The sequence below is a fragment of the Aythya fuligula genome, chromosome 3 (assembly GCF_009819795.1).
Source record: "Aythya fuligula isolate bAytFul2 chromosome 3, bAytFul2.pri, whole genome shotgun sequence".
NCBI lineage: Eukaryota > Metazoa > Chordata > Aves > Anseriformes > Anatidae > Aythya > Aythya fuligula.
The window spans coordinates 43,520,844-43,548,690 of NC_045561.1; the positions used below are offsets into that span (position 1 = coordinate 43,520,844).

The following is a 27,847-nucleotide window of genomic DNA, read 5'->3' on the forward strand; positions in this document are numbered from 1 at the left end:
GTAATTGAAGTTTTTCAGTATACTGAACTGAATTAAAGCATTCCACTTCGAGTCTGCTGACAGTGATTGGAATATTCTGTTATGGGAATATTGGTTTGATGTATCACACGATACACATGTCTGCGTTATTAGACACTGCTAGGATTTTTTGCCAGACAGCATTTTACATGATGACACCATAGACTGCTGCTGTTGTATACACAATGACAGTTGAAGACATCTTAGGCAGTAAGGAGGAAAAAGGAGCCTGGGAGAACGCAGGTGTGTCTTCCACGAGATATTGGGATGGGTGCTTTGAATAGATGCAGTTTAGTCTTCCACTGATTGTCCTCTATATCCCTCTAAACATAACCCAGCATTTGATTCAACATGCTGAAGTAAAAGCAGATTTTGCTGTTTTTTTTGTAAACAGCATTTTTTGTTATGTAAAGTGCAAATTTACATATATTTATTTTTAAATTTAATTTTTATGGATCTCTGAGAAAATGCTGGTTTGATTTTTGTCCTTGTCTTGAACAAAGGAAATGCAAAGATTGAATTAGAATTTTAGGAAATAATAATTCTGACTTTCTGATTGTTTCTTATTTTGTTTACATTGACTGAATAAATTAAATAAAGGTGAAAATGACTAAAGAAAAGCTCTTTATGCTCTTTCTTATGATTTTGATGAAGAATTGATAAATTAAACAAAGTTCTAATGATAAAGTGTTTTCACCCGGATAAAAATTGGGACTAAAATGACAATCAGATGAAAAAATCTTTCAAGTCTATCAAATAATTTAGTAAGACTGTCTTCCTACTTTATTTGCCCTGCCTTATTTTGCAGGTTAGGGGCAATTCTCTAAGGGCAGCAACACTGGAGTCTATGGTAGTTGGCTCCAGTGGTTACAGGACACAGGTCATCCAAAGCCTCATGCTGCCCTAGCCCTTTTACTAGGTTAAAGAACTGAAATGGGTGAGAATCTCTTCAGATACAATGAAAAACAAAATCTAGGAAGCAGCTTTTTAGTAGAATATTGAAGTGTGAACAAAGCAAAAAGCTTGGGAGATATACAAAGGCACACAGCCATGTTTGGAGAGCAGGGGCTGTCTGGCTGCGATGCTTTTAATCTATGCTGTGATAGCTATTGTAAATGTAGTAGAAGAAATTGTGTTGAGGAAGGCTTGTAGAAGTAGCAGCATGAGAGGAGATTTTTGTTTTTATTTAGCTTTCTTAGTCAACATAATGATGAAAGCTGATTTTTTTGTGAATGTATAGATCATAATAATTAGCATTATTACTACTAATAATCTCTTATTGTAGGGCCCAATATCAAAATTGTGAAATCATGCAAACTTCCTGTGTGAAATCTAGAACGAGTTCAAGTGTATGTCTTTACATTATTTTAGCTTAACTTTCAAGATCTCTTAACTTCCAATTGCTTTGTGTATCCATATTGGGTGGGTTTCCTTATCAGTTAAACAAACGTGAACATGGGGTGAAAAACAAAACAACAGCTGCTGAAAATAACCTTACTGTATTGTATCAAGGGTTGCGTTTCCCTGTTTTCACCACTTGATGGCCTTTAAGTATGTGTTTTCCTCAAAGATCTAAGTAGGTGCCTATCTTTATTTATTTATGTATTATTTCCCCCTAAAGGTATGGGACTATTCTACTGGTCTGTTAATATATCAGTCAGGAATATTAACAGGTAATTTTTATTTTTATGTACCTTTTCATAACATCTGTCTCTGACAATAAAATAAAATCATTATAGAGGTATTTAGTTGAGCTAGTCAAAATATTTCTAATAAATTATATGCTAGTAAATATATTGTTCTTTAAAGCCATTTCTTTTCAGGGTAGATAGTTTTAGTGTACTTTCATAAGCATTTCTGTTTGTACAAGGAGTGCATATAACTCTTGGCAATTAGTAAGATATACAAATAGGAGCTCTTTTGTTTTGTAGATACAGCTCCACTCTCTATGGACTTTCTTTCTTTCATGTTTTGTATATGACATGAAAGGACATTTTGTGTACCATATGTAGATTTATTAACAGGGTCTCTAGCTAAAGGCATACATTGACTTTAAAAATGTCAGTGACTTTTGTGGAAAGAGGAGAACAAAAGGAATGAAGAGGAAGACAAACATCTCTAGTGCAGCAAGGACATGCCTTGCCAATAAAATGCCTCCTGAAGTAACATATAGTTTTCACTGGGACCTGCTTAAACTCTGTGCTCATTGTTCCTGCTTATGGTGCAGCTAGTACAGGTTGGAGCATACTTTGACTAGAGACAACACGTGCATGGGAGTTAGTTTTTAGTCTTTGTTAATTATTATTATTCATCGTATCATAATTATTATATGCCCAAAAGTAAACTAAGAGTTCTAACCACATGGTAGGAAAGGAGAGGAAGAAGGGAGACCACCCCCATTGCCTACATGTATGGCAATTGCAACACTTGAAAAGCTTTTTTTAACAGTAATATCAAGGTTTGCAGGTAAAAGGCCATGAGAATAATTGTGTAGGAGCAGCAAGGGAAAACTACTACTACTACAGGGGCCCTGAAAACCATTGCAATAGCAGCTTGGGTGAAAGGATGTGGAAAACCACTGTCATGGTAGTGATTTAGATGGTTACCCAAAAGCACTGCCATGGCAACTTGGATGAAAGGCAGGTTGCAGACCTGCAAGTGGAAAGCCCATTGCAATGCAAAAGCTATGGCCCTTTGCAGCTGGAAGGATTGCAGTAAGGGTGTTGTTGTTTTTCACCTGTCCTTATCAATAGGAGGCATCCGTTTTGAATTGTGTGTTTTAATAAAATATCTGATATCTGTGTACTCTGGAAATAATTGCACCTCTTTTGGCGCAGCATATCCTTTGCAAAGCCTGCTAATTGATGAAGAAAATAAACAGATTATCACTGGATGTGGCGACGGACAGGTAAGAATTAGACATAAAAATTAATCTCTGTATGACAAAACAGTCACCTGTTATTAATTATCTGTCTAGCAAAAATCTTTACAATTTGCATACAAATGTTGAGTTGTTACAATTATTTTTTGTAAGCATAATTCATTGCTTTGAGTATGAACCATGCAAGGTATATAATACCTCTATTATATAATGCAATCTTCTTCCTGAAAACCAGGAAAGGTTTTAGAACTACAATCAGTAAGTACATAGCATGTGTATGCTGAGGGTCTATAAGTACATCCATTTTAATAGAAAAAAGGGTGTAAAACAGAATTCTACTTTTTTGGCCAATGGTTGAAACCCATGACAATAAATCAGAGAGGCCAGGATTTCAGTGTGGTGGAATTCTAAGCAAAATATGATAATGTGACTATGCATTTCAGCTGCTCTTTAATTTAATGTTGAGAATATATTTACCTGAGATTTTTCTATAGCGTTTAAAGGCTGCTTGTTGTTGTTTAAACACTTAACTATAGTGATGCCTAAAAAGAGAAAGGTAAAAATGATATTTATTTCCATGGCTCAGTGAAAAATTGTGTGCACAATACCTTTGATTTTTAATTGTAGGAAATAATCTGTGAGAAGTGTTTTTCAAAGATTTAAACATGGGAATTAGACATGCAATTTAAATTGACAGTGGCTTCTTTTGCTGATATTGAAAATAGCCATTGATGATCTTGGAATATAAATTCATATAATTTAATTTTGGTCCAAGGTGAGATCCCAAGTATAAAAAATCATTAATTATATCATATATAACGTATAAAAATACATTAATTACATCTTTAATATTGGACCTCTAGTTCTTATCCATGTAAGCTTTATGTTTAGTATCAAAAAGTTATTGCAATTACTTTTACTTTTTCTTGCAGCTTCGGATCTTCAGTTTAATCACTGATCATAATTACCGTTGTGTGGCACGTATTGACTTAAAGAAAGAGCAAGAGAAATTCTGTAATAAAATCTGGAAATCTGGCAAAGAATCAGGTAGCATAGTTCTTCTAAGATGCTGATATATTTCAATTATTACTGGTAATTATGTGTGTGCCTTTGATACCGTGAGAGTTTATTATAAGTGATAGAGTTAATGAATCTCAATGACATGGAATTCTTACTGAAGCTGAGATAAAGCATATTTAGGGGCTGTTGGTATATGGCTTTCAGAGTCACTTTTTGATATGAATGCACCTAGCTTCTACAAATTCTTTTCAGTCCCTAAGTAAACTTTTCAGAATTTATTAAGTATTTGAAAGAAAATAGTACTAAAAATAACGCAGTATTGAGGAGAGCTGTTTCAAGAAGGCTGGCTGTTAGGCTATCTCCATCTTTTGAAATGGAAATTAACTGTGGTCTTACATGTATTTCATGCTACTTTACTATATTACTTCGAATCTTCTCTTAAATGCCATCCGTTTCCCTCATTTCATTGTTTTGTTGATAGATGGTATTGTTGATTGGCTATCTTTAGGTGAAAGACAAAATAATTCCAAGCTTTGCAAAACAAACAGTGTGAGACCAGAAGGGTCAGTGGAAACATCATTGTCTATCCTCCTAATTGAACACTGTGACTACTCAGAATGTTTCTGTAACGAAGAAAACATGTAAGTCCGTTAAAATATTACCAAGTATATGACTGGAATCTATTCCTAGGAGTTTCTGTTGGTTCTCAGAACACCTTCACTTCAATTTACTATTTCTTTTTTAATGTGACAGGTAAAACAGAGAATATGTTCAGTGATCTGCAAGTTTTAGTGACCTACTCTTAGATAATATACAGAAAGTGATACAAAGTTAAAACAGGTTACTAGCCTGAAAAATAATTTCATGAAAATGGCATTGGGAATATCCACTTTGGTATCTCTTGATACCAGCTGATCAGAACTAACTAGTTAAAAGTATTTAATTAGAATTAATAAGTCAAATTTATTTTTAGCTTGTTTTCTAAAGGAAATAAGTCTGATGCAGTCACTGCGTGCCTGTGTCAGTTTGCCTTCCTAATGTAAATGTTTAAACTTCATAGGCTGTCAGAGAGACAGACATTTCAAATCATTATGGTTTTACTTCTTCCTATGGAATTGGTTGGCCAAGTAAAGGATGTATATCTAAATTAAATCTTATATTGCAGCTCTTTCCGGGAGAGAAGTTTAACCATATTAACAGACATCCAGGAGTCTATTCCAGATACAGTCACAATAAATGTTTCATAGAACAATTTGATTTTGTTGTTATTTATACCTAGCACTTGGAAAAATTTCTCAGCCAAGTTGTGTTTCAGCAAATGTTTATTCCAGTCTTTGCTCTCAGGTGGGTTGTACAGGTATAGCTGATTAATACTCTGGTTAGATTTATAAACATTTTTGATAAAGAGAGAAGAAAAATATCCATCAGTCTTGTATCATTTTGTTTGACTTTATATCAAATTGAGGTAATTATTTACAAACAGTTATTTCCACGATGCCCACATTTTCTACCATAGAGAGGAAGGAAATGGTGAGTTCTAAGACATACATCTCAGACTTACTTTAATGGGATATCAGACCTCTAAGACCAAGAGAGAAATAATTACAGTCAATTTGTTTTAATGCTTGTATAATACCACTCTCAAATCTTGACAGCTTTACCTTCATGAAAACTATAGATTTGATTAGACCTCTTTAAACATGTCTAGTTTTCTAGCAATGAAGAATTCACTATGTCCCTATGTAAGTTGTCCCAGTAACTGACTCATTTCATTCTACTTCTCATCTGAATTACCTGTGATGTACAGTTATTGGCTCTTTGTATGTTTTTTATTCTGGTAATCCAGAGCCAGCTATTATCAAGTTCCCTCCTTGCATAGCTACTTACAGCTCACTAACAAGTTATCTCTATACTTAATCCTGGATAAAATAGTTTGAGCCTTGTATAAGGCATATTTTCTGTACCTCATACCAATTTTTAACATTTTCTTTTGAACCTTTTCTGAACCTCAGTCTTACTTCTTTTTCAATGTCTTTTTTGGACATGGTTGCCTGAAATAAATCCACAACAGTGGCTTAAGTAAAATAAACCACTGAATAGAGATACCTCTGTTAGCTCTCAATAGAGATAGCATTGCTGTCCTCCTGGTATTGCCTGGAACTGTACACCTGGCATTGTAAAGACTAATTAGCCTTTTAGCTATGGCATCAAGAACATTTTGTTCTGCTTCTAAACCACCATGATTTTTAATTTTTTACTATTAAAAAGTTTCACTATTAAAGAGTTTGTTTTAAAAGTTTTGTGGTTAGAATTAGTTTTCTGTTTGATTTTTAAATTATCGTGTGTTGGTTTTAGTAGAGGTTCAGATTCATTTGAACAATTGACCAGTCCTGGATTTTGCCACTTTTCCTGCCTGCAAAGAAATGCAAAAATGAAATGCAAAAATGAAATGCTTCTGCAATACTGGTGTACAAAAATTTTATGGGTTTCATATTTCCCTAAGCTTTTTGAATGTGAATAATTTCATTGCAACAAATGACATTTTATTATTGTAAAGTCAGTGTGAAATCAACTTCCTGTGTATATAACTTGATATCATTTTTCCTAATAACTTGATAATACCACTTCTCACTATATAAACATTTCAAAGAATTCACAAATTAATTCAGTCTGTATTTGCAGTGTATGAAAGCAGTGCAAACCACAAATAAAACTATACAGAGCACAAAAAAAAAAAAAAGTATTAAACCACTGTGGTGACTCTTTTCATGCCAAGCATCAACTTTGTTTTTTTCTGTATCCTCATTTCAACTTTTGTGGTCTGACTTTGCAAATCAAATAGATAAGTGTACTCACTTCTATTTGCAAAAAATATTTAAATATTTATGACAGATCTTATTTACTGTGGCATCAAAACATTTTTAGTTTTTGAGAAAGGCAACATTTATTTGGTATAATCAAGTTATGCTTGATAACATTTTACTTCCGTGAGGGTGCTGACTGAAGCTGTAGACCAGTTGGTCTGCTCTGTGGTGTTGGCAAACAATGGATTTCATTACATAACTGCAATATTATGACCACTAAGCAAAGACTGATGCAGACAGTTGAAGCTTGCCTTTTTATTTTTTTCCCCTAATTTTTGCTGTTTCATCTCTTGTACTGTTGTAGTCTACCAAAACACCTGAAGTTTCGCTTTTTTTTTTTTTTTTTTTTCTTTGTTCATATTACTGATGGTAAAAGTAAGGATATATGTAGATTTACCTCTTCATTTGAATTTACTTTGTGTGCGTACAGTGCTTTTACAGCATCTCCCAGCTCTTACAAACCACAGTAATTTTTGAAGTATATCCTATGCTGGTTTAGATTTGCCATGAGTAATTACATGAAATCAAGAATTGTGTTCTCTTCCTAGTTTTCAAAACTTCACAAAGTTTGATTGAAGATTTGTACTTTATCCTACAGATTAAAAAAAATACTGTAGACTTAATAAATCACTCCAATAAAGATTTTATTGTTGTTATAGTGGAATTGGTAATGAGTATTATTGTATCTTGTAATAAGAATAGCTTCTTCATCACACTCACTTTTTTTTTTTTTTTTTTTATTAGACCTTACACCCTGAATTCTAGCTATTTTTGGATAGGAACCTCTACTGGATTGTTAATTATTAATTTGACAACCTTTGAATTGGAAGCTTTTTTATGTTACAAAGGTATGATCATAAAGTATCTGACTACAACATAATGGGATTGCTTTTCTTGTCACCTGATATAAAAGTATAACAATTAGTTTACCAAATAGTATAATACAGTAGAAATTAAGTATTTTTTAATATTTTATTTTAATATTTATTTTTATATGTTTTTCTGGCATTGCTGACTTGTTTCAAAACATGTCACTGCTAGATTTCTGTAGTGGCTAGTGATGAATTTTTATCAAATTTTACAACCTAACTAGATGTTGTTCTATTCCTGCTTTACAATGTGAAGCTTCTTAAACAAGCTAGAGTGATATACAGTGAAAAGAGTGGGTTATGATGTTTTCAAGTTAGTGTAATTTTTTTATGTTTTTTTTTTTGTTTTTGTTTTTTTTCCATTTTCAATGTAAATACAATTCTATAGCACCATGTTCTTTTTGGTAAAGATTACAGTGGCCTAAGCATTCAGTTTGCTGTATCGTGTGCATTAACTAAGAAGACAGTTAATGGAAAGGTAAGTATACATTAAACGTTGACTTAATGAATGTTTACATTTCCATTTTTTAATAAGCATTAATTCTGCATTTCATTTACAGATTAATATACAACTTTGAGGGTGTTTTTTTTTTTGTTTGTTTTTGTTTTTTTTTTTTTGGTGTGAATTATACAGTAGTTTCTCTGGAGGTGCTTGATTCTTTATGGAGCTTAGTACTTTTAATAGCTGGGTAGTTTTAAAGCTCTCACAATTTGGATACTATCTGAAATGATTAATAAGAAAAAAGTGAAGTGTTTTTTATAGTAGTTGGTGTGTACCTTGGACACTGAGAATGACCACTGTGGGAGCAGAGGTACTCTCTTAAGGGAAAAAAGCATATACATGTTGTTACACCTTTTCTCAAGTAAATGCTGGGATGAACTGCTTCTGAATCCTTCCAAAAAAAACTGCTAATGCTATTTGAGTTGTGAGAAAAATTCTGTGGAAAATCACCAAAAGAGCTTTTAAGGAAAATAAAGGTGATGTTTCTATGCTCCATTTTTTATATTAGTTTTCTTATAGAAGTGAGCTGAGCCTTGCTTCATATTTGACATAGCAGTGTTTTCTTTTAAAGAAGGCTCTCTCACTTAAATAATTCACTTGTGTTAATCAGTTCTCAGTGTGTTTTCAGCATGACTCTGAAACCAGTCTTACCTCCATGTGTGACTCTTTTCTCATGACTCTTACTGCATAAATATCTGTATTGTAGAAGGTGTTGTAATTTCTGTGAGTGTTAGGTATGAAAGTCTGTTAGGGCACATATTTAAGCAGCATAAGCATATTTTTGAAGGAAAGCATTAAGAACTTTTTACTGCTTAAAACTCTGTGAGATGAAATTGATGGACATTTTTGAGTAATTCAATAAATGACACAAAATAATTCTCTACTACAAATGACTTAGAGCTTAAATTACAAAGTACATGGAGTGTTAGTTTGCAGTATAATTGCTGCAGGTTTTATGTGTGATCACCTCAATGTTTGAAGATGTGATTGCTGTGTTGGAGGTTAACCTTCCTGCATTGGTGAGATCTCAGCAGGGTGGTATTTTCGTAAGAGCAAGTGAGAAGAGTCTATCAGTCATTGCCAGGTACAGTATAACTTGAAGTGGTTTGTTTGTTTCTTTTTGTTTGTTTGTTTTTTTGTTTTCTTGCTTGCTGAGGGAGCACCCTGATCCATCATCCAGATTATTAGAATAGATATTGAATAGGATTGGACCCAGTACTGGCCCCTGGAGTACTCCACTGGTTACTGGCCTCCAAGTAGGCCTTGGCCACTGATCACTGCCCTCTGGGCCTGGCTGTTCAGCCAGTTTTCAACCCCCTCATTGTGCTCATCCATCCCATACCTCATCAGCTTCTCTGAGAATCTTATGGGAGACAGTGTCAAAAGCCTTACTAAAGTCCACGTAGACTATATCCATTGCTTTCCCCTTGTCTACTATGCCAGTCATTTCATCCCAGGAGTTCATTAAATTGGTCAAGTATCACATCCCCTGGTGAATCCATGGTGACTACTGATGACTCCTTTATGATCTTGGAAGTGGTTTTCAGGAAAACGCTGAGATCTTGAAGTCACTGGAAAATGTACAGTTTACAGTGAAGAGAAGTGAAGATTTCAGTGCTTATAATAATATCACCACTTAGAATTCAAAGAAATGAGATTTTAACCTGTAAATGCACTGGCCTGTGAATATAATCTGGACTGAGGCTTGCTTATGCTTCTGGGTATCTGAAATGATAAGCGATATACTCCAAAAAGCGCACTGGTATCGCACACATACACACAAATAACTAAAAAGTTTTGACACCTTTTCCTAATCTGATGCTTTTGTCCATTGCATTGATTGATTTGTGGTTTTGGCTTTATAACTTAGGTGTTCTTTGTTGCCAGAATCTCCATTGCGTAAAGGTTTAAATAAAAGCAAAAAGGAACCTTCTAGGAAAACACTTGGTAAGTGTAAAACAAATTTTGATATTAACTAATAATGTTATATATTTAAAAACAATAACTGACTCCACTATGTGGTGCCTATTATAATGAATATATTGATTTCTCTTATACTCGGCATTTTATATTTATTTCATTAGAAAGAATTTTATTCTTATGCTGACATTTCATATTCCACATATATATTTGTAGTGAACGGTAATATAGCATTTTTCTTCTTTTAAATATAATCCTCTGAGAACTTTGGGTTTTGAAATAGTTAAAATGTGTAGAAAGTTTACATTTTCCACAAGTATTTTCACAGTATGTAATATATTTTTATGTATAAAAATATATTATATTTTCTTTCTTATTTTTAATGACATGTTTTGATTAATTTTATCCTGAAGAGTCTTCTGTTAATACCTGTAAGTTTAGAAAGTTTTGCCTCAGGTTCCTGATATTTGACTAAAAACCAAACATCAGACTTCCAGTTGCTGTGGGAGCACATGTAGCTTCTTTGCTTAACAATAGCAAAACTAAGTCCAGAAAATACATAGAAAATATATCTTTTTCATCATCAACTTTTCTTTAGAAAAGATAGAATATTACCAGTAGCTGTAGATGTGTAGAATAGTCTATTTTGATTATATTGATTGTACTTCATGGACGTGCTAGAATGTCAAAGGTTATATTTTTAGTTTTGTTTGATATTTTGAGAATGCATCTACAATGTTTTAGCTAGAATTCAAGCCTGCTTCTGCAACCCAGCACTGATGCCAGTTTTACTCTCGTTGACATGTCTCATTCAGATGGCTTAGGTGCTGTAAGGAAATAAATCTCTTACGGCAAGTGGTGTTGGAAGTTCCACAGGAAGGACCCTTTTTTGCCTCTTCACTACTTAGAAAGAGAGGTTTGCTGGTGGGAGTTGAAGGCGCATCTATCCGCAGCATAGGTGAATGTGCCCACAAGCTCACTGCCAATGCACCTGAAGTTTTCCCCTGGGAATATGAACAAGTTTTCCCCTTTTACACCATTTATGTAATTAGTTTGTTTCTGCTGATAGGAAATGCTAATAATTTAGTTTTGGTTGGAGGCTGAGGCTTCTTAGAACAGCAGCATAACTGCAGCTTTTATTAATGACTTCCGAAGCCACATAAAAGAACAAACATTTATTTGTACCTGCCAGTCAGTTTATTAAAAGTCTTTGGATTTGTTCTATGTTACAAATATAGGGCGTGAATAGATTATAACTAGTGCTTATAAAATCTAAGCATAAATTAAGCAATTACAAAACAAATTTGTGAGTCGATGAAAAAAAATCCTCAGAACAGTATTTTTGTTAGTTCAAAGTTTAGAGAAGTTCCTACTTAATACTATTTGAGAAGGGATATTATTCAAAGGAACAGTTTATATTTCTTTCCTTTTCTCAATATTCACTATTTTACAATAATTGTTCATAAATATGCTTTGTAATATAAAGAGACATTAAAAATTGCTAGAGCAGAAGTTTAACTGTGCATCTAAAAACTTGTAAAAATATAATGTTAAGAAACACTTTAATGAATATTAAGTTATTTTACTATAGGTGTGAAAAGCACTGTGAAAGATCAGCCATTGGTTTTCCATTATAAAATTCAGTCATCAGGATATACAGCAGCACCACGGTGAGTAGATATGTTAGTATTTTAGCGGTTTTACTGGTGTATATTTTATCACATAATAGGTATGTGTAATCTCACCACTGTGAAATTAACGACCCATAAAAGGTAGATATTATATTAACAAACAAAATATTTTAAAAAATGTGTTGTAAAACCAACATTTTACAGCTTTTGATTGGTGTCTTGGAATGAAAATTTCTGTGTACGTTTGCACAGTGCCTGTTTCCAAGTACTATGTCACAACCTGCTTAGCTCTTTCCCTCATTCTACACATACAGAGTATTCTCATGTCAACATACAGAGAAGTACGTCTTTCATTTCATCTTAGCCATCTGTTGAGATGGGCTATGTTACAATTTTGTGAGTTGTATAACCTCTCCTTGCTGGTGTGGTATTGTCTTTGAAGAACTTTTTGGTAGTGGTTGTTTTTTAGGAGCCTCTAAAATCCCTTGTGAAACAGTTCTCTGAAAGTTGCTGTAACTTTGCCTATGTCCTTTGGATGCTTGCAAAGGTTTCTCTTGGGATGAACAGTTCACTCAGATGGAATGAGCAGTGTTGTGCTAGAGTTCCCCAGAGAAATGGAGATTTTATGTCTGTGTCTCAAAGCTCAAGGTGATCCTAGACAAGGCACTTCATTTTTGGTATGGATTATGCTGGACAGTACCATTCTTGCGTATTATAACTGTTATAGCATAAATATAATGGTGCAAGGTATTATATGAGAAATTATCCTTATTTTGGATTCAAGTGGGTGTTGGAACTGAGACATCAAGAATAGCATTTGCCTGTCAGCAGTAGACTTGAGTATGTTTTAAGTGGTCTGGGGAAAGAACCACTTAGGTTTACAATTTTAGCTACTGGGAGATCTGGTTTTATATTCTGAGAACAACTATTAGAGGCTGGGACCTCAAAATAAATTTAATGACTTTGAAATGATGGACCCATTTTTGCTGGGGTCCATGATTCCTGGATGTGTTGTGTGTGTTCCTGGTTCAGTGAATATACAGACTGTGTTGTCTTTTCTCTTCAGTTTCTCTAAACCTGAAAGCTTTAGGTAAGATAGGATGAACTTGAGCACTGGACTCTGTTAGTTCAGGAAAGATCTATTCACCTCATCCCTAATTTTGTGACATAGAATTTCCTTGTTTTATCAAACTCACCATTTAAGTGTTCATTGAGAACATGACTTGAAATGTTCCTTCATCAAAAAATCAGAGTCAGAGGAAACTAAATCTGGCTTAAGGGCTTCTATAAAATTGCACCCTCGTCTCTTGTGTCTTGTTTGTTTACTTGTCAGTTGAAATAGTTCTTGGTTGTGTGCCATCATCGTGATGATGCGTAGGAAAGTTAATTCATAACTTCATACCTTTCGTTCATCCCACCCACCAGAGTCGTCCCTGGGAAACATTCTGAGTTGCTTTCTAACAGGGTGTCAGACTTCCACCTTATCCCAAAAAATCACCTTTGTTGTTTCTCCAATCTTCAGACCTGTGAAATAGAAAGTAAGAAGCGTTAAAAGTGCAAGAGCTTCAGGATGGAGTGTCTTTCACTCTTCAGTGATCTGCACGCAGCGGCAGCTCTTGCAAAGAGCATGCTAAGAAATGTCTTAATTTTTGCTAAGTGTTGTGCTGCCACTACTGCGAGATTTAGCATGTCTGACAAGCTCGGTTTCCAGAGAGTCTGGACTCCATTCCATTTCTCAGGGAATGTAGCAGAGAAATCTGATAATTCTGCTGAAGTATAGGGAAAAACTGGCTAGGGAAAAGACCTTTGACACCTGTTTTTACCCATTTACTTTTTTTTTTTTTTTTTAATGATTATTATTATTATTTGTTGAAACTGGTGTTGCTATATGAAGAGTTGTGCTGCACTTGCTGGCTTTATGTTTTGTCAACTCAAAACTTACCTTCCCCTTTCAGTTGTTCCAGTTTTCTTTCAAAATCTGTACTAGGCATTCTCTCTCTTTTTTGAAACTCTTCTCATTTCTTCAGTCTGCAGAAAGAAATATCTGAGGACTTTATGAAAATGGATTTTGGCCTTCAGAATGCTTTATCCAAAAAGTAACTGACAGAAAGCAGAACTTATCTGTAAATTTGAGCATTAGATCGTTAAAGATACCTTTATCATTCGTTGTGCACATTATCTTACCGACTGACGTTAGTAGCAGGCATAAATAGTAAGAAGGAACTAGGGTTATATTTTGTTTGAAACAAACTGCTTTTCTTTCATGAAACATTTAATGTTTCATATAGGAGAGTCTCTGTTCTTTCTTGTAGAATGACCATGTTTTCTCCAAATACTAACCTGAAGAAAAATTATATATCAAAGCGGAAGACCAGTGTTGAATGGTAGGTAACCTAGCAACTGCATTAGAAGAAGAACAAATTAAAATGAGTTCTATCATAAATATTATTTGTAACTGCTACTCTCATGGGAACGCTTTAGTTAGTAGTATCAATAGAACTAAAATGCTTTGTAAATTTGCTACAGAATGGCTGTAACAAATGATTCACATGATCAGATTGACAATTAAAACTGATTAAGTCTTATGCAGAAAATCTACACATTTATTTTACTTGGATTTTTGTTGCTAGACAGTAAAATAGGTGTTAATTATGGTTGGAGGCAAAGTTCCAACAAGATCTTAACCTGCAGTTCTAGTCAGAAAAGCAATGGAATGTGCCAAGGTGAGACTTAATGATTTCCTATCATGTGCCTCATTCACTCCTAAAATCAAGTATAATCAAGCTCTGTTATTTAAACAGAGATTGCATAATGATATAGTTTGGCCAGTGGATTCATGATCACTGTGGATACAAAGAGCTAATATTTTTTTAGAGCTGGCACTTTTAGTTTGTGTGGTACATTAAATGGGGATATTACACACATTTTTTTCTCTTTCCACCAAATTCTACAAAATAGTCATTGTTCTTTGTAGTACAAACATAAAAATATTGATGAATGCAATTTTTCTTTTTCTTCTTAAACTCTTAAAAATTTAATAGATGTTGGCTGAGTTTTTATATTCCTTGCACACATAGGTAAGTCTTTAGATGAACATTTCAGATGATTTTCAATATTGGTTTGCATTATTTTGTGATGGATTAAGCTACTTAGCACTTACTGTTTTGTTTAATACATTGTTAAATAGATAAGTGTCACTCTTGCTTTTATATATACATGGACTTTTTTTTTTCATATTGCTTACTGTCACAAGGTAGTTTGTGTTCTTAAAATAATTTCACTAGTTAATTATAAATCTTAAAAAGTTTGATTTTCTGTAAAATTCCATGTTAATTCTTGATTCTATGAATTTATAGCAGTTATAGAAGTATGACAATTTTTAATTTGTTCTGTCCCTTATCCTGGATTTAACATAAATTCAGGGAATATAACATAATATTCAGGGAATATTTACATAAAGATACTTACAATAACTCCCCAAATAACATTTAGTTCATAATTGAAATTACTACTGGTTTTAGGTATTTCAATATTTTTCCTCTCTTTCTCTCTTTCCCTTCTTTGAAGTACACGTAAAGAATATCCTTTGGAAAGTTCTCCTCCAATCAACTATGAGAGAGAGATATCTGTTACTTGTAAACCAACCCCAATCTCTTGCATTCAGTATTCTGGTATGTATAGGTGTTATAAAAGGTACTCTTGCTTCCTTGTGCAGACAGAAAAACAAAATTTGTGTGATGTGGTTTATTAAGGCCATGGATTTGCTAGGCAAATTCCCAGAAAACTCTGGCATCTACTGTCTGGTCATAATTTTTTAACTTGCAAATGCATGCAAGCTGCTCACATGTATGCAAAAGGATTGTAATTCCTCTCTGACTTACATCTTGTTTGCTTTTGGACTTGTTCTATCACTTTTCCATTACAACTTGAAAATTAGTAGTCTAATACATTCTTTCATTACGGAAGTTTATCTTCTGAGACATTTCTTTAGTGTTGTTAGAGTGTATTAGAGGCTGAAATTCTTTTTAAAAATAATCAGAATACTTCTATTTTTTATGTAAAAAATATTCAATTTTTATATATAAACATGCTAAAAAAGAATTGTTGAATATAATCCAAAGAAGAGTATTTTTCTTAACTGCTTTTGAGAAGTGTGTCTTGTCATAGGTTTAGTCATTTCCAATCCATATAAATAATACTATACAAAAATAACTTCCTAGTTCAGCAATCAAATGTATCACCAAGTATATAAATATATCAATCTACACTCTGCAAACCACAATGCATACAAAGTATTTAAAAATGTGTATCTTTATAAATATTTTGGGGACAAGAACAATTTTAGTCTTCAAGAAATAAAAGCAAACCAGATGCAATCAGTAACTTCTAAAACATACTTCAGCCCTAAGTGTTCCCTAAAGACCTGGAAGAAATTATTTTTATGGGTCATGAAGGAAATCAGTTGCAGAGAGATCTTTTGTAGGAATGCTCCATGATCTTAGAATTAAAGGCTCCTTTTTAGGAAAACAATATAAATAAGTAAATAAATAAACCAACCAACCAAACAAACAAAAACAACAATCAAAAAACCAACACTATAGTTTTGGTAATACATTTTAAGGAAATACGCTTTTACTTAATCTGAGTAGGGAACATTTTTGCATAACAGGGTTTAACAAAATCTTTTTTTTTTTTTTTTTGAGTAAAAAAAGAAACATATGATTGTAAGATGTGTTCTGTTATTGTTATAGGTCTTTAAAATATGTTATATTGTCTTTAAAAAGTTATTGAGAGTGACTAATATGTGCTTTTTTAATACATATAAAAAGGTGACATAACTTCTAATATGAAGATACAGAAAAATGAGTGTAAGTCAGAAAATAGATTTATATGACTGCGAAAAATTTATGCACTGAAAACGTTTAGTACTTTTCTTTTGGTAAAAAGTGAATTTCTGCCATGTGATGAATACCTATTGTGTGAATGTCAGGAACAAAATAAATTAATATGTGTACAAATTCCTACCAAATTCTGCAGTGTGAGTTTATTACATTCATACAAAAAATGTTTTAAATGTGAAATGAATACCTAGTGTGTGTTTTGTTGTAGTGGCATGTGATTTTTATGAATGAAAGAACAGCACATTATATCCTTGTTGCTTTCAAACTTAAATCATCAGAATCTCTTTATAGGGGATGGAGAGCAGCTGGCTTGTGGGCTGGTTGACAAGACTATACTGATATTCGATGCCAATCTCACCGATACGTGTAATGTTTTTTCAGGTAAACTTATGAATTACATAATTAAAAGGATAGTATACAATTGTGTTTAACCTAAAGTGGTGTATTAATTAAAAAATTCTACTTACATTACCCTGAGAAGAATGGGGGTGGGAGATGCTTCTGATTCAGGAAGCATAAATTATTTCTCTGACTGGTTAATTTTGCTCTAGAATTGAACTGCCCACCAGTTTTTCAAATTTCTCAGTTTTCTGGGAGGTAAATAGTAGCAATGTATCACAGTATATATTACAATCTGCAATGTGTGGGTGTTGTATGGATGTGTATTACAATAGTTAAGTAGAAATAGGAAAAGCAATATATTGCAATAATAAAAATATTGTGTATACTGCAGTAATATATTCTAATAGATTATTAGCCAAAAAATGACTGATGATTTGGCAAATTATGTGATTGGTGTGAAACTACGTACTTCTAAATTTGAACTATTTGAAATAGGAGGAACTGTTCCTATGGAGAAACCCGTGCCTGTAAATTGTATGTGTGCATACATTTGTGCATTACTTTACATTGTAAAATTAGCCTTTAAGAGTTCTAAATTTCTATAGGCAAATTTTTTATAGCAGTAAATGTTATGACTAAAATTCATAGAGCAAGACTGACTTTGTGGAAGGTCATAATGGAAAATACCTGCTGTTTACTAGTAGGCCTTATCTAGAATAAAAGCAGACTATTTTCAGTATTTTTAACAATTTTCAAAAATTATTTCTAAGTAAAAACCTTTGTTTGTTTGTTTTTTGAGTACCTTTAATTGTATTTTGTGGAAGAATCTGTGGAAAAAAACCAACACTGTCCATGGAAAAATTACAAAATATGAATATTGATGCTCAGTCATAGTATGAAGTGTGTTTAAAAATAGGAACTATTAAGAAGATTGACATTATTGATATCCTTGAAACAAATTGATAATACTTTTTTTAAACTGGCATCTGCCATATTTTAGGACTCTTCTGTATGAAATAGTAATATTTCATAGGCTGTGGTGTTAACAGACTTCTTAAGCCAGCTAGGCTTGGAAAGTTATCTTTGGTTTCCTATTAAATACATCTATGAATTCATCACATAAGAAATTGATGAAACCACACTATTTGGCTTTTCCCAGATCATGGTTTTCAAACACAAGGAATAATATTTATTGAGACAAACACAAGATATTTTTGTTAATTGAAATCAAACCCTTGGCAAAGCCCAAACTGCCAGCAGCAAAAACAGAATCATGGAGCATCTTGCATGTAGACTTTAATTTTTTTTCTGCTTTTAGTCTGCTTTTTTTAATGCTTCTGCTTTTTTTAATCTCTCTTTAATTCACAGACTTCAGTACTGTTATTATTAAAATGTGCCCAGTTGGGTGTGCTTTGAATTTTGATTTTTCTTACTTAACAAGACAACATGTTTTCCCCAGAGTAAGTGTAGCGCTGAAGTGTTATGCCTAAATATTCCCAGGGAGATCAAGATCATACCTGCTTAACTTCTCTTCTACTTGGGATCATTTAAAACAAAACAAAACAAAATACGTTAATAATGAAAGGCTTTGTCTTTCTATAAAATAAAACCTCAAGACACTGTTCCTGGATTCAGTTTGTGACTTGCACAATGAATTTACTCAAATTAGTTGGTGTTACATGAAGAAAAACATTTATTTAACTTTATAGATTTATAGGGGGGGAGGGGGGGAGGGGAAGAGAAAAAAAGACCAAAAAGACCTTATTGCCCTGCCCATAAGGTGTATATTCAACTATTACCTCACACAAAGAGGAAATCATCACTAACACTGCCTCCATTAGTGGCCACAGTGCAGATCATGTCAGCCATTCCAAGGTGTATGTGATATGGAGATTATGTGATATGGAGATTATGTGCTACAGAAAGTGACAGTCATTAAGGTGTTACGTACAAGTTCTTTGTCTTGTTTTGCAAAGAAAAAAAAATATATATCGATAAACTGTTCTACTGACAACTGGCTTTGTGCTGTTAATTTCCTTAGTTTTTGCTAGCTGCTATTTAATTTCTTTCATTGATATCTTTAATTTTCTGTTCTCCATTCTCTTTTCTGATGCACTACTGAAAAGAAGTGCCATCCACATTACACTTCCGGGAGCATAAGAACGCAACCTGTGTGCACAGTTCTTTTCAAAACCAGTGTAAACTGAGACACTACTGTAGGGAGAAGGAATTTCAGACCCTCAGTTACTTGTTTATTTCATTCATGTAGTTCTGCACAGTTTAGATTATCATGAAATCTTGTACTTTATCTTCTTCTTTAAGTACCACTTTAAATATATCTACATTAAAAATCCTTGTTTGGAAGTTTATATATATATATAAATTTATTAATAAATTATTTATTATATATATTCTATATATAAATTTATTTATAAATTATTTATATTATATTCTTTTTTCTGTAAAAACTTTGAATTACTCCTACTCAGTTGCACTCAATGGCAATTTAAATCTTGCTTTCTGATTGAGAAATGAAAATGAACAGTATTTTATTAAACAAACAAACAAACAAACAAAAACAAGGCAGTAATAAACCTGAATATTGCTGATAGTTGAAAACACTTTTATAATGCTCCATCAGTGAAGAGTGGTGTAACAGCAGCAGTGTTACTTTAAGCCTAATCTATTCAGTTTTGTTCCCTGAAGTGCTCAGTTACAGTTTTAAGTGTCTCTGCATTCCTCTTAGTGTTGGCTCTTCAGGTGTCTGTGTCCTATTGTGAAGTGCAGGTGATGTTGGCCAGCTTTAAAAGGGTTACAGCCAGCACGGCCCTTTTGAAGAACTCTTTTTACAAAACCAGCTGCTGTCCTTCTCAATGTGTTTCAAGACTGGGGAACCCTGAGTAAAGCCTGTTTTGAAGCTTACTGGCTTCTTGCAAGCCAGCTGGCATCATCTTCCCATTGCTTTGGGATTGGGGGACCTAGAGTGAAGAAATTCTTAAGCTTTTTACACAGCCTTTCCAATTTTCCAAACCTCAGATTTTCCTAAAGTTTCTCATGTTCCTCACCACTTTGGAAAACTGTTTTGTATATTTTAGTCAGTATTATCCCCTCCTCCCCCCCCCCCCCCCCCCCCCCTTTTTTTTTTTTTTCATGCAGATAATTTAAGGCTTCCAAATGAGTTTACAAAACCAAAGCCTCCAAATAAACTTTTACTTTAAGGGAAAAAATAAGTACAGTACTTACATATATACTTACTTACCCAGTACTCATGCAGTTTTCTGGTGAAAGTTTTATGGTTTTGGTAATTGAGAATTAAATTATCTTGTTTATAAACCTTTCTGTAGCTATATGTTACCATAGAAGATTTGAATTGCTGAGGTAAATCGATTAGCTCTCCTGTAATTTAAAATGAAAATATTTCATATATATCTTCCATTGGCTAAAGAGAAAATGTGCACAAGAGGGCAGCATAAGAACTTCGAATGTTTTAAGTTTAGATGAGATTTTTTTTAGACTTCATCTGGACAAATTAGGAGCATAGTATGGGCCAAAGTTTTTTAATTTAGTTTGGATATATGTTCTTCTTTTCTGATCTTTTTGATCAGTGTCAATATAATTTTAGAAGCAATTAACAATTTTACCTTTTGGATGATGTCTGTGACTTTTGAAGTTCTTTCTTTGTAAGTTCCTGATCTTGTTTTTAACTTTGTGACACCAAAATGGTAAAGTCTGATTCTTGCCAGGTCTTTTTCCTGTTATAGAGAAACTATAATACTTTAAGCCATAATTTTTGAACAGGTTATTAGTTTTTATTTAACTAATGAGCTAGTCCTGTTGAAGCTGCTGTAGTAACCCTTGCATTGTGTTTTTCCAAAAACAGCTAGCTCAGTAATAGAAACCTAATGAATAAAACAAAATATTGCAGCTTTTTGCAAGGTCTTAAGTGGCCTCCAGATTATATCTAATACATATTCTGTCTAACATCCAATTTGATTACCATCTAATACTCAGATTTTTTCTGTTGGCTAATACTGTAACTTTTTCCTTAAAACTGAATTTCAAGAATGTTTCTTGAAAATATTCCCCCAATGACTTTGAAAAATGAGAATGAGTGTTGTTTGTGGATAAGTTAGATTGCTGATTCTTTTATAACTGCTGATATTTCTTGCTTAAAAACACTGAACTTTGAAGTTAGTATCAGTTGTTCTGTGCCTGAGACTTCTAGAATATGTATTTATTTGCCATAGCCATGGTGAGTTTCTGTACTTTTTTGGGAATCCTTCTGGGACTCACTAGCTTTGCCTTTCTGACTTTCTCCTTGTAAATCATCATCCCACTGATTACATTGTTTTCCTTTGCAATATCTGGTTGTTTGCAGCTCTGAAAAATCAGTCGCTAAGCACAGGAAGTTTAGCCTTCCAAATAAGGTTCATATGAAGCCTGACTCAGATCCTGAAGCCCTTTGATGCTAGAGTAAACTTCCTGGGATCCATGAGTTTACTTTGGGCTGAACCTTTCCAAAGAAGTGCATTTTTTGCAGACCCATGATAAAAAAATTAACCAGGCATTACAAGGTCCGGGCTGCTGAATTCAGTTTTGCTGGTCTTCCAAATCTCTGTTATTAGGACTGTGCAGAGTCAAAGCAATCTGGGATGAAGCAATTAGGTTAACTTATCAGTCAGAGCAAAATAATACATGATCATCAATATTGCGGACTAAATACTGTTCTTCAGGCCTCTCCATGAACCAAATACGGGCTAGCAGGCAGACGCAAAAAGCTGTAGTCTTATATGAAAATCATCCTGTTTGCCGTTTGGCCATTGCAGCAGATCATAGGGCTCTGGACCTTGACCATCCTAGCTACATTTTGAAATATTTGGTAGCGATGTTGTCGTTGATAGTTGTTTCATTCACTCTGTCAACAAGAGGATGAAACCAAATGAAACTATTCTCTTAACATCCTTGTCTGGGTAGTCTCTTTCAGACTGGCATTTAGGTCTCTGTGAATAAAAAGAAAGCTTTTCCAGACATTAGGAGTACTGATTAGAAGTATTACAGGTTGATGGTCAAGCTTCTGTTTTCCATGGAAGGGTCCATTCCCCCCCCCATTATGGAGTAATTGTAATCCAATTCAGGGCTAATATAATTCTGAGACAGTCAATATTTAATGAAAAAGAAAAGTACAACAATTGTAGCAGAAAGGCTCACTATTAATGACAGCAGCCTTATAACCACTAAGCGCTTCTTATTCAGTCTGGTGTGGGGATAAAATTTATTAATATCACTGTGGCAGCAAAGATCTGTAAATATGTTTTTGTTGCTAACTCATAAGTATGTTTCTTTGCTCTGTATTTGTCTAGCACCATGTTGTAGTTCTAGCTGAGTCAAATCTGAATTACAGGAAGCTGAAGAAAATTTAGCTACTAGTTTGTATTCTTTTAAAATGTTAATGTCTTTAAAACTTAAATGTTTTTTTATGTTATAAAGCTTTCATAAAAGCCCCCTTATAGCAATGGAGGCAATATCTTACAAATGCGTATGAGATTTCAGGTAGAATATCTTGATATTTCTCTGATCTTATTTCATTTAGTGAACTTTGATTATTAATAAGAGATACTTTTTTCCATATATTTTGATGGAATAAAAAAACAATCAATGAGTGGTTTACTGTTACTAGCTTTAATTCAGCCATTTGAAGCCTGTATTTAAAACGAATTTTAATATTGTGTATAACTATATTGAAACAATATGATTAACTCTGGAGAAATGTATAAATGCAAGAAATGGGCTTTATGATATTTTCATTATTATTTTTATTAGGTCATGATGGTGCAGTTAACTCTGTTGGCTGGAGTCATGACAAGAAGCGGTTAGTTTCTGCATCAGAAGACAGAACCGTAAGGGTCTGGTCAGTCTGCAAGAATGAACCTGCCCTAATTCTGGTAACTAGAAACTCCTGTTAGGTTAGTTCAGAGGACACTATTTTGCACTTTCATCTACTTGTAATGGTTCTGTAGAAAGAACATATGGCCTGATTTTCAGAGCTACTGACTGGTTGTCATTCCAACTGATACTACGATCCAGGTGGACTCCCTTGACTTCAAATTAGGCTTTCATCATGACAATTTGTGAAAAAAGCCTGGTAGCCAAGTCTAGTAGGTATGTCAGGAAGTTTTGGTTTTAATGTCTGCTATGTGTTTTCTATTTGCGTTGGCTCATCTCTGCTTCATTTTAGTCTACTCCAGAGTTTGGATGGAAGTTTAGTGTCTGAGGCTAGATTGTATTACATTTAATTGGCTATAAACTATTGCTATCAATTATACTGCCAACTCATTTAAGCAGAATGAAAACTTTGTTTTGAGATTAATAGACATAAAAACTAGGAAGGGCCACTACGTATCAGGTTAACCTTCTGTCATGTGGTCAGATTAACAGGGAGATTATGTTTTAGCACCAGGTATCTCAAACAAAAAATATTCAGTGTCTTAGAATCTGTTCTAACTAATATATTTTTTTTAACAGGGCAAAGGTATGTTTCATAAGGCTATACGCTTCGCGCAGTTTTATTTTATGGATGCATTTATATTGCTGTGTTGTGGAGCTGAATTTCATCTATTAAGTTTCCATGTAGACACAACCAAGGATGACTTAAAACAGTGAGATAAATCTTTCGTTAACAGAGCATTGAAAATACATGAAATACTGTTTGATCTGAGTTTTTTTTTTTTTTTTTTTTTTTTTTTTTTTCTGGGAGGGGATAAGGGGGATAGGATAGTTTGGTAGAGGAAAGAGGCTATCTTAGGAAAAATATTATAGAAGAAAGAATTAAACAGATAGTAAAAGCTAATAGTAAAAGGTCTTTATTCTTGCATAATTAAAAAAAGGGAATGTCTATTTTTATAGTGCATACCTTATCTGGTGCAAATAATATTTCTATTGCTTTTAATAGTTGGGGACCTTCTGAACTTTACTTTCTGTCTGTTTACATTTTACTGTGCATTAATATATTAAGTCACCTTTGAATAGCTATTGCAGTTCCTTCTCTTATGGGAGTATTTCTAAATACATTTTCTTTCAGGGACTCCAATATGCTCTGACTGTCTCCTACCTTTTATGTTAAATGGAAGTGGATTGCTTTCATCATTTTCACTGGCTTTCTACCTTTTATGTTGTATCTAATTACTTCTTCTATTAACTTATTTTTCCCTTTTGTTTCTTCATGGTTAGGCATTCTTCGTGTACTTTTTACTTACACTGTTCTATTGATCATTAAGTGGCTTCTTCTTTCTGATCTGGAATCATTTTTTTGTATTAAATCTGTATGATACACTTTTTCTGATCTTTTAGTTCATAATTGTAGCTGAAGTGTTTTATTACCCTTTTACTAAGTCTCTCAGCTCTTCTTTTGCTCTTGCTGGCTTTCAGCAGTATTGTGTATGCTCACATATAAATGTATCTGTTTAGACACAATAGCGTTTAAAAAACATTGAAGAGATATTTTGCTTTGTTTTATATTACCACTATAGATCTTCAGTAGAAGGCAAATAGACTTTGGTGTTGTAATCTTATTTCTATTAGTCGATACTGTGAGTAGTGTCCATTTGTGATACTGAACAGTACTGAATCTGATTTTGGTTTGTAAATGGTTCAAAATAGTTGATTAATTGTCATTTTCAGTGACCTCCCTGGTTTTACTGTTAATCCACTGGCGCTTGTGATCTTTTAACTCATGTTTCTTGTCAAAATCCTTAATGGAGGCAGTTGCTGTGGCTTTTACTTGTATGGTTTTAGATGTAAAAGACTGGTCTGAACTACCTTTAAACTAGCTAGTTCAGTTGCTAGACGTAGAATGTGGTATGGACATAGAACCCATCCATGAAGTTTTGCAAGGACTTCGGCACTGATCTTCCTCTGTGTTTCTGAAATTACTTTGTTAGAAGTGTGTAATATCCTGATATAAAACTGTTAATGTGTGTAGGATTGTGCTTATATCAACACTTCTGTTATTGCCATGTTCTCAGTATTCCTTGATGGATTAACACTAACTCAAAAATATGCAATTAGACTCGCTCAGATGTTAGTAATGCCAAAAGAGCAAACATAATTGTAGACATTACAACAAATCCACAAACTAGTCTGAGGCCTGGTTATATGCATCTCTTAAAAAAAAAAAAAAAAAAAAAAAAAAGTACTGAAGGTTAATTTGCTTTGACATTTTCTTGTGGCTTCCTTCCAGTTCATTTCCCAGCATTTCATTTATGAAATGCTGTGTCATTCCTTTTGTTTCTCACAACTTTTTAATTCTGCCTTCTGAGTCAAGTTTGGAAGAATGCTCGAATGGAGCTGAATCAAGGAAAAGCTACATCTAACTCCTGAAGTGTGCTTTATACCTTTAATTAGCAGAGCATGGCAATGCCATCTGGCTAACCAATTAACTGTTACTATATTTCAAATATGAAGACAATACAATAACAAATCAGTGTTTCTCTGCCTAGAGCTTTCAAAGAACTACCCATAAGTATGAATTAGTGAAGCACCACAACAACTTAGTTAAGAGGTTAAATATTGGTTCAGCTTTAAAACTGGAATTAAGAAGTGGAAATAATAAAAAAAAAAAGTTCTTTATAAATGTTATAGAGGATATTTACTGCAGCTCTGGGAATAGAATACAGATCTCTTTACTTCTACAACTATGATTAATCTCAAAATTATTCACCATCTAAACAAGTTTATTTATGTTCTCCAAAAGTACTGTTGAATTTCCACTGTCATCAGCAGTTGCGTATGCTGATATAAAGAAGGGTAAATTATTCTGTTTAATTTCTTTAAAGTTCTTAATTACCTTTAATTTGCACAAGAATTTGAGCAGAACAAAATATCTGTGAGGTTATCATTTCATTTTTATAGTTAGTTTCATGTGTTACTTTAAAGATAAGAAACAGCAATTTAAAATTAAGTTAAAATGAAGGAAACTGCCTTCCAGTAAAAGAAACATTGCATTTTAAAGCCATTATATAATGTCTACTATGATGAAATGTGAAGCTACTAGCTAGCACATTTTATAGATGGGCGAAGAAAAGGCCATGGTAAGTGGATTTAAAATTTAGCATGCTGTTGATAAATAGAAGAGTGTTAATTTCAGGTACATCTGTTAATATTTAACAAGATCACTATATTCATGCAAACAACTTTAAATCACTTTAGACTTCTTAATAAAATGGACAGTGTAGACCAAGTTCAGCAGTATGATAATATGAATGTTCTAAGCTTGGTTCCTTAGAGCTTTAGCCATTAGTTCAAAGACCTGAAACACTCTTTGATCGTCTCAGAAAAGAAATTATTCCTGTAAGTGTGCCACCCATGGACGTTTGTTAGATACACTAAAATGGAACTATAGTACTTACAGTTTCATTGGAATTATTTTAATGCATAGAAGTGTCTGCATTTAGAATACAATATGGAAATTTTGATTTCTTGTGGCGTGTTGACACTGCCTGGCAGAGTGATGTTGATCACAGATTTGTCTTATATGTATGAATATCATGTTTCTTTTCATCTGAAATAGTTTAGTTACCAAATTTAATAGAATTCAGCAACAAGTAAAAAGATCTGTGGCTTTAATTTTAATAATAAAATAAAGCATTTTGCTTTGTTTTGTAATTCCAATGGGATTTTACTGGTGGCCACATATCATTACTTATTTCATTAACGCTAGCATTCATTTGATATTTTTTTCAGATACAAACAGAGAATTTTTTGCAAATTGATCCAGAAATTTCTCATGGCTTCAACAATGGAGATTACCAGCCTTTCAGCAGTAAATGATTTCTACTCTTGTATCTTTTTTAACAAATTATTATTTTTTTAAAAAAACAACAAACAACTTTGGATTTAATGACAAGGAAAGAATTTCAGTTAAAGTAATTAACATTTGATTCTTTCTTTTTTACTACTCTTTTTCTATTAGTGTAGAAATACCATATTTTTTGTGATACCAAAGTTAAGCCTTTGTATTTTTTTTATGGCTAAGATTTGTGATTTTTGCATGTAAAGCACTAAATACAACAAAACCTTTATGTGTTATATATATATATACACAAATATATATATATATATGCTTTAATTTATTTAGATCAATTTTGCTTTAACACAGAGAACTTTGCAGATATTGTTCTTACAGCTGGCAGCAACCGAGCATTGGAAGTTTTTGACCTCAATGAAGGCCGAAGCACAGCAGTGATTCCAGAAGTTCATAGTAGATCAGTCCATCAGATCTGCCAAAATAAGGTTTATATATTGCTGTATACTGATAGTACCACAAGGACCTAATTCTGTGTGATAAAGGCATGTCTGCAGACAAGATCTCATTCATTCTCTTGTGGAAAGCAAGCAGCAGTAGGAATGACTGAACAAGCCTGCTAGCAGGGCAGTGTATCTTACCCTTTGCCTTGCTTGGGCCAGACTGTAATACTGCAGTTCAATAGGAACCATTAATTGTAAATATTTACAATGTTTGTAATCTGCTAGCCATTTTTATAGCTTTTAATACTTTCCATATTTTTGACCTGCATTTTTAACATGCTGTTTAGAAAACAGAAGGCTTTTCCATGCTGATTTGTTGAAGTAATAATGTAGATGTTATTTAACATTCATACTGAATTTTGATATCTCAAAATACTCCATGACAAAGAGGAAACCAATTTAACACTCAGTTCTTGCATGGGGAAATAAAGGGAGCTGTAAAATTCTAATAAGTCTTATAACCTATTCTAGCATCTTATTGTATTCTTTTTTTACCAAGGGCCAAAATTGTTATATAGTGTTCTGAGTGTATTTCTTACACTAGGGGCTACATATTCCTCCAATATTCTGCTCCTGACATGGGAACAAGAAGTTTAT

At 33.3% G+C, this 27,847-nt stretch overlaps 1 protein-coding gene across 1 annotated transcript in view; it reads left to right on the plus strand.

The window, feature by feature from the left end:
* Positions 1-27,847, plus strand: part of WDR27 (WD repeat domain 27) — a 74,431-nt gene that overhangs the window by 4,124 nt on the left and 42,460 nt on the right. Inside the window, exons 5-20 of the mRNA XM_032183860.1 lie at positions 1,640-1,691; positions 2,856-2,926; positions 3,832-3,946; positions 4,428-4,560; positions 7,528-7,631; positions 8,063-8,130; positions 9,105-9,238; positions 10,025-10,101; positions 11,666-11,744; positions 14,018-14,089; positions 15,273-15,376; positions 16,898-16,987; positions 22,769-22,890; positions 23,471-23,604; positions 26,687-26,784; positions 27,114-27,235. Of these exons, the coding sequence (XP_032039751.1) occupies positions 1,640-1,691; positions 2,856-2,926; positions 3,832-3,946; positions 4,428-4,560; positions 7,528-7,631; positions 8,063-8,130; positions 9,105-9,238; positions 10,025-10,101; positions 11,666-11,744; positions 14,018-14,089; positions 15,273-15,376; positions 16,898-16,987; positions 22,769-22,890; positions 23,471-23,604; positions 26,687-26,784; positions 27,114-27,235 (1,575 nt within the window). The remainder of the gene's footprint in view (positions 1-1,639; positions 1,692-2,855; positions 2,927-3,831; positions 3,947-4,427; positions 4,561-7,527; positions 7,632-8,062; positions 8,131-9,104; positions 9,239-10,024; positions 10,102-11,665; positions 11,745-14,017; positions 14,090-15,272; positions 15,377-16,897; positions 16,988-22,768; positions 22,891-23,470; positions 23,605-26,686; positions 26,785-27,113; positions 27,236-27,847) is intronic.